General features: G+C 50.2%; 1 protein-coding gene across 1 annotated transcript in view; it reads left to right on the top strand.

Moving 5' to 3' along the window:
• Aip (aryl hydrocarbon receptor interacting protein) overlaps window positions 1-6,446 on the top strand; it is an 11,715-nt gene extending 5,269 nt beyond the window's left edge. The window contains exons 3-7 of the mRNA XM_031389139.1: window positions 2,701-2,880; window positions 4,753-4,941; window positions 5,428-5,604; window positions 5,701-5,842; window positions 6,113-6,446. Of these exons, the coding sequence (XP_031244999.1) occupies window positions 2,701-2,880; window positions 4,753-4,941; window positions 5,428-5,604; window positions 5,701-5,842; window positions 6,113-6,318 (894 nt within the window). The 3' untranslated portion in view covers window positions 6,319-6,446. The remainder of the gene's footprint in view (window positions 1-2,700; window positions 2,881-4,752; window positions 4,942-5,427; window positions 5,605-5,700; window positions 5,843-6,112) is intronic.
• The last annotated feature ends 300 nt before the right edge of the window (window positions 6,447-6,746 follow it).

Here is a 6,746-nt window from a genome sequence, read left to right as displayed (position 1 = left end):
ACTCCTAGGTCAGCTTTCTGATAGATAATAGCATTGTTTTTTATATCTGGGCACGGAGTTGAAGTGCCTACTCCCTAAGATAACTCTATATCTCTAGGTTCCCCTGCTTTGTTGCTGTAGATCTCCAATCACTATTGTGAGCTGATACCAGTGATGCCAAGAGCAAGAATCTGTGAATGAATGTTTGCCCGCTGGCCAGTGGTGTTAAGCCAGCAGGCAGAGAGTCTAGCCTGATGTGGTAATACTGAGAGCAAGAGCAGGCATGTGGTGGTACTGATCAGCTGTGCTTGAAAAAGGGATCTCCAAGCCGGGCCTGGTGGCACAGGCCTACAGGCTCAGCCACTGGTGAAGCCGAGGCAGCAGGATTGAAAGTTAAAGAGCAACAGCATGAGTTCAGGGCCAGGACACTTAATAAGACTCTGTCCTAAAAATTGGAGAGATGGAGATAGAGAACAGGCTTTGGAAGGAGCATGGCAAGAGGGATTCTAGATGGAACAACCTAGGATAAAATAATCTCAGGGTAGAGTAATCTGTGAGCAGGGTCACCCAGTAAATAGGAGCAGGCAGGATTAAACTATCATTAGGGGTCAGGGACTGTGTTCTGCTGGTGAGGTGGCTTAGTGGATAGAAGTGCTTGCTGCCAAACTGACGACCTGAGGTAGGTCCCCAGGACCCAGATGGTAGAAGGAAAGAAGTGACTTCTGCAAGTTGTCCTCTGACCTCATACAAGCACTGTGTCACATGTGAGCCCCCAAATACATAAATTAATGTAATTTAAAAATATCACCAGGGTTAAGGATGGGGCTTAGTGATAGAGTCTAGGATGTAGAGGCCTTGGATTTTCAAGCAGAAAAGTAAAAGAAAAAGCCTAGCTACCAGTGAGCTCTATAGTACGTGCTCATAGGTTTATCTTCCACAATGCTAGAAGGACATTGTTGATTCAGTTTTACTGATGTGGAAACTGACTTCAGAGAGGCAGCACAGCCATGTAGCAGTTAAGAGTGTGGGTTCAGCTAACCATATCCTGTTGAGATTTCCATCTCAAGCTCTCTTCTGTCTGCCCTCACTGTAACATGATCTTATCTAGAATCAACTTTTTGAAATGACACCATGCCCAGATAACTCCCAAATGTAGATGCCTACCTCCCTTCACCCTTCTGCACTTGATATTGGAATAGCACCGGAGTATTCTTGTTTGTTTGTTTTTTTGAGACAGGGTTTCTGTGTAGCACTGGCTGTCATAAAACTCACTCTGTAGACCAGGCTGGCCTTGAACTCAAAAGATACACCTGTTGTCTTAGTCAGGGTTTCTATACCTGCATAAAACATCATGACCAAGAAGCAAGTTTATTCAGCTTACATTTCCACATTGCTGTTCATCACCAAAGGAAGTCAGGACTGGAACTCAAGCAGGTCAGGAAGTAGGAGCTGACGCAGAGGCCATGGAGGGATGTTACTGGCTTGCTTCCCCTGGCTTGCTTAGCTTGCTTTCTTATAGAACCCAAGACTACCAGCCCAGAGATGATACCACCTACAAGGGGCCATCCCCTCTTGATCAGTAATTGAGAAAATGCCTTACAGCTGAATCTCATGGAGGCATTTCCCCAGCTGAAGCTCCCTTCTCTGTGATAACTCTAGCTTGTGTCAAGTTGACACAAAACTAGCCAGTACACCTGTCTTTGCCTCATGAGTGCTGGGATTAAAGACGTGAGCCACCATGCCCAGCTTGACCATACAGTCTTAATCTCTTCCATCTGTGCTGTCTCCAGTCCTGGCAGAGTTGCCTGGGTCCTACAGAAACCGTCCATCTATGCCCCCCTCCTCCTATCCTCATCCCTTTAAAAGTGACCACATTACAGCAACAAGAATCTAAGTTGGATTGTGTCCCACTTCTGCTAGGAGCCACCCAGTGAGACTCACTTCAGGGTAAAAACTCGGGCTCCCAACACATTCTATATGCCCTGTGGAGTTCATCCCTGCTCATCGCTGGGATGCCGTGGCATCTGCACTCCTTGTTCACGCTGTGGCAGTGGCCTTGCTGATTTGAACAACCTACTTGTTGACCCACTGTGTGCTTTTGTACTCGTTGTTCCTTTGGCCTAGAAACTTACTACCTGAATCCTTGCCTGACTCACTCTTTTCTTTATTCCTTATTCCTATTCTCTGCTTAAAATTTGCCTCCTTGGAAAAGCCCCCACCCTACTTCTGTTAATTTTTTTTTTCTCAAAATGCTAAAAAAAAAAAAAAAAAAAAAAAAAAAAAAGCAAAATCACTTTCCTCTAACATAGCATCTGGTTTTGTCTGGCTTTCCTTCCTGTATTCTAGAAAGACCATGGGAGCTCCTCAGTGGCTCTGGCTTCTGTGTGGTTTACTGCTATGTTTGTGTGTGTGTGTGTGTGTGTGTGTGTGTGTGTGTGTGTCTTACACATAGTGTAGGTGTATAGTAGGAACTCAGTAGATCTGTGTTGAAAGCATGATTGGAAACAGGCTCTGTTTCAGCCCTGTCCCCCAGTAGCCAGGGGCCTCTTGCTTCCTTGGCTGTTGCATAGCTCTCTGAGATGGTGGGATAAAGGCAGGTGCAGGGCTAGCCAGTGCTCCCAGGAGAGCATCATCCCTTGTCTTTAGACGTAGGGCTGTATTTGAGCTGGGGCTTTCATGAGGCTTTGTACCTTCACCTGATCAGCCCATGTGGTTTCACAGGCCACGTTCCACTTTCGGACGCTGCACAGTGACAATGAAGGCTCCATTATAGATGACAGCCGAACACGAGGCAAGCCCATGGAGCTCATCATTGGCAAGAAGTTCAAGTTGCCTGTGTGGGAGACCATCGTGTGCACCATGTGTGAGGGGGAGATTGCCCAGTTCCTCTGTGATGTTAAGGTAACAGTTCTGGGTTCTGTGGCATTTGTCGAGCCATGCTTTATGTCCTATCCTCAGGGCCCCTGCCCTGACTTAGCCACTAACTTTGTCCAGATAAAGGTGGGAAGTGGTGGTGCATGCCTTTAGTCTTAGTGCTCTCTCCAAGCTACCACCAGGCTTGCATCCTGGCCTCTATTCTCTTTCCTGTCCATAAACTAGACTCCAGTCAAGGACTCATTTTTAAGTGCAATTGGACCATAGGATCCACTACCTCATACTTCTATGGCTCTTGGTCACTATTGGGGCGTAGGGGGGTATGTGGCTGCTGACGTGTCTCTTTGGAGTCTAGTCCCTGCTCATGTCTCCTCCTCTACAACAAACCCCTTGCCCTTCCTTCTCTTTCATTTCCTATAGCCTGCCTCTTCCTCATACTTTAAAGCCAATTCCTCGTTACCACTGCTGGGGAGTCCCCTTGGCTGCTAAGGGTTTTCTTGAACCCCTCTTTGGGTTCTTCTACCCTCATGCCCTGTGTCAGGATCTGGCCTTCTGTTTAGTTTTACCCACACATGATGGAAACTGGCTTTTTCTTACCTCTTGCTTCCAAATGGAGCCAACCCAGAGCCCTTTGTCCAAAACCATCTGCATGTGGATGTCTGCTGGTGATCTACTGTGTGCAGAGAGCAGGGGGACTGGGGGGTCTGTTATGTGAGTTCCATCATCTTTTCTAAGGTCCAGTCTCCTATGTCTATCTTCCCACTGTTTTGTTTGCCCTGGTACTGAGGACTGAACCCAGGGCATTGCACATGCTGGGGAGATATTGTATCTCTGAGCTATACACCAACCCTACTCTTTAGAAACAGATTGTGTGTGTGTGTGTGTGTGTGCATGCATGCATGGCTAATGGAGCTCCTCCCAGCTGGAGTTACAAGCACAGTGGGTTGTCATATTCAGCTTTGACATGGATGCTGTGAGTCCAAACTCAGGTCACCTTGCCCTTTGAGCCATCTCCCCAAGCCCCTGATTTTTGTTCTGTTTTGTTTTTGGATCTCTGTCCTGCCCAAGATGCTCTAGAATTCCTGGACTCAGATGGTCCTCCAGCCTCTGCTTCCTGAGTGATAATGGTTGCACCAGTGCACCAGGCAGCGCTCCTGGGAATTTGCTGTTGTTGTTGTTTGTTTGTATTCTTTTTAGGGACAGGGTTTCTATGTGTAGTCCTGGGTGTTCTGGATCTCACTCCATAGACCAGAGTGGCCTCAAACTCAGGGCTCTACCACCATGCCTAGTTCCCCTGGGGATTTGAAGTTGTGCCCTGGGCCCAGCTCTGAGATTAGCCTTGATGTGAATAGCAGTGGAGCAGGAGAAGGAAGAAGTGGTGCTGGGCACAGGATGTGGTAAAGAGCTTGGCTCATGGGACTCATCCCTAAGGAGAGAGGGGGGGGAGGGGAGGAAGAGGAGAGACCAATACTGGATCCAGATGGACAGGACACAGAAGGGAATTGTTGGTCTGTTTGTGAGTTAGGCAGGTGCTGGATTTGGTGGCCCGAGATCATGGCAAAGCTGAGGCTTTACTGTGAGGATAGAAAGGCACCAGAGGAAGCCAGGCAGTGGTAATTCAGGAGGCAGAGGCAGGTGGACCTCTGAGTTTGAGGCTAGCCTTGCCTAAAGAATGAGTTCCAGTATAGTCAGGGATACACGAAGAAACACTGTTCCAAACCCCCACCTCCACCCCAAAGAAGAAAGAAAAATCAAAACAAATAAACAAACAAAAAACAAGAGAGGAAAAAAAAGAAAGAAGCCAGAGGTGGAAAAGCCTGTATGGATGGTGATGGTGAGACTTCTCGTGCCCAGTGAGCACCTGCCCACATTGATGGCACCTCTGCTGCCTTCCTGCAGCACGTAGTCCTGTATCCTTTGGTGGCCAAGAGCCTCCGCAACATCGCTGAGGGCAAGGACCCCCTGGAGGGCCAGCGGCATTGCTGTGGAATTGCTCAGATGCACGAACACAGCTCCCTGGGTCACGCGGACCTGGACGCCCTGCAGCAGAACCCTCAGCCTCTCATCTTCCACATCGAGATGCTGAAGGTAAGACCCCCTTTGCCTGAGAGGGGACACCCACTGTCCAGGGTTGGTCTGTGGAAAGGGACAAAGGTAGGAAAACTGTGGAAGCTCCTAGGGCCCCACCCTTCTCTCTAGGGAGGACTGCCCACCCACCTTGACTCTTTTGTCCTTTGTCCGTGAGCCCATCTTTGCTTCCACAGCTGGCCAGCTGGCCATGCTTTGAAGGTATTCTTGTCCACATAGGTTGGTTATTTTCCATGGAACATGAGCTCGGCCAGGGCATGGGTGTTTGCCATCATCTTCACCATTACATGAAGTACTTAGTACTTGGTATGCCCACGCACGCAGGGGCTGATGAAACGTGCTAAGAGATCAAGTGGTCAGGTGACATGGTTTCCAGCATCTTGACGTCAGACAGAGGCCAGGCCAGCCTTGCACTGGTCAGGTTGGCTGCAGAGGACCGCGAGGCGCCCCATGGGCTCTGCTTTGAATTGGTTCCTGCCTTGGCAGGTGGAGGGCCCTGGCACCTATCAGCAGGACCCATGGGCAATGACAGATGAGGAGAAAGCAAAGGCAGTCCCACTCATCCACCAAGAGGGCAACCGCTTATACCGTGAGGGGCAGGTGAATGAGGCTGCTGCCAAGTACTATGATGCCATTGCCTGCCTCAAGAACCTGCAGATGAAGGTATACTCAGGCTGCAGTGGGGAGGGGCACATGGAGGAAGCCAAGGCTGGGGCCAGGTCTCAGCGTCTCCACTTTCCTCGCCCCCATACACCCCAGGAGCAGCCCGGATCACCTGACTGGATCCAGTTGGACCTGCAGATCACACCACTGCTACTCAACTATTGCCAGTGCAAGCTGGTGGCGCAGGAGTATTATGAAGTGCTGGATCACTGCTCCTCCATCCTCAACAAGTATGATGGTGAGCACCAGGCCCTCTGGCAGTCCACACTGGCCTCTTCCCACCCAGTGCTATGAGCATTTGGTCCTAACCCTTAGCTTTGACATGTCTGAGCGCCCCATAAGAGCCTGATCAGAGCGTCCATGCCAGCAGGGAAGGGCAGTGTCCAGGAAGTATGAGTGGTACAGTGTGACAGGGTGGCACTGGCACACTGTTAAGAGAGTAGCCCAACTCTCCCGTGGTGGGCCCAGGTGCCTCTTACATGCCTTCTGCTTTCTGGTGTCCCTGCAGACAATGTCAAGGCTTACTTCAAGCGGGGTAAGGCCCATGCTGCTGTGTGGAATGCCCAGGAGGCCCAGGCTGACTTTGCCAAGGTGTTGGAGCTAGACCCTGCCCTGGCGCCTGTGGTAAGCAGAGAGCTACGGGCCCTGGAGACACGGATCCGGCAGAAAGATGAGGAGGACAAAGCCCGCTTCCGGGGCATCTTTTCCCACTGACAGGGTCCCGGTTCTGCCCTGCCTCGCCACGCCCTGCTCTGCCAAGCCCACTGCTGCCACCACCTGTCAATCCTCCCACTGTCACCTTGCGCTTCTGTGTATATAAAGGCCTTATTTATCTCTCTGGCTTTGCAGAGCTAATCCATCCTGAAGGCTGGTACTCAGTGGGTGGGAAGAGATCAGGTTCTTACCCTAGTTCCTTACTGTTTGTGCTAAGGACTCTGGGAATTTCCTTCTGGCCAGTACCAGCCTCGGGAGCCTCTAGTATTAAGTGGTAGAGAAAGTGGCCCACACAGGCCACTCTCTCAGCCTTGGCTCCCACAGTCCCTGGCTTTAAGTTTTGGAGACAGAAGTTTCCTTAGGGGCAGAGGTGAGGAGAGCTGCAGAGTAAGACATCACGTGACTATCATAAACTCAAACACTGAGGT

The sequence above is a fragment of the Mastomys coucha genome, unplaced genomic scaffold, assembly GCF_008632895.1.
Source record: "Mastomys coucha isolate ucsf_1 unplaced genomic scaffold, UCSF_Mcou_1 pScaffold21, whole genome shotgun sequence".
In the NCBI taxonomy this organism is placed as follows: Eukaryota; Metazoa; Chordata; class Mammalia; order Rodentia; family Muridae; genus Mastomys; species Mastomys coucha.
Note: the sequence above shows the minus strand (reverse complement) of the source record. Positions and strands in the feature narration are given on the sequence as shown.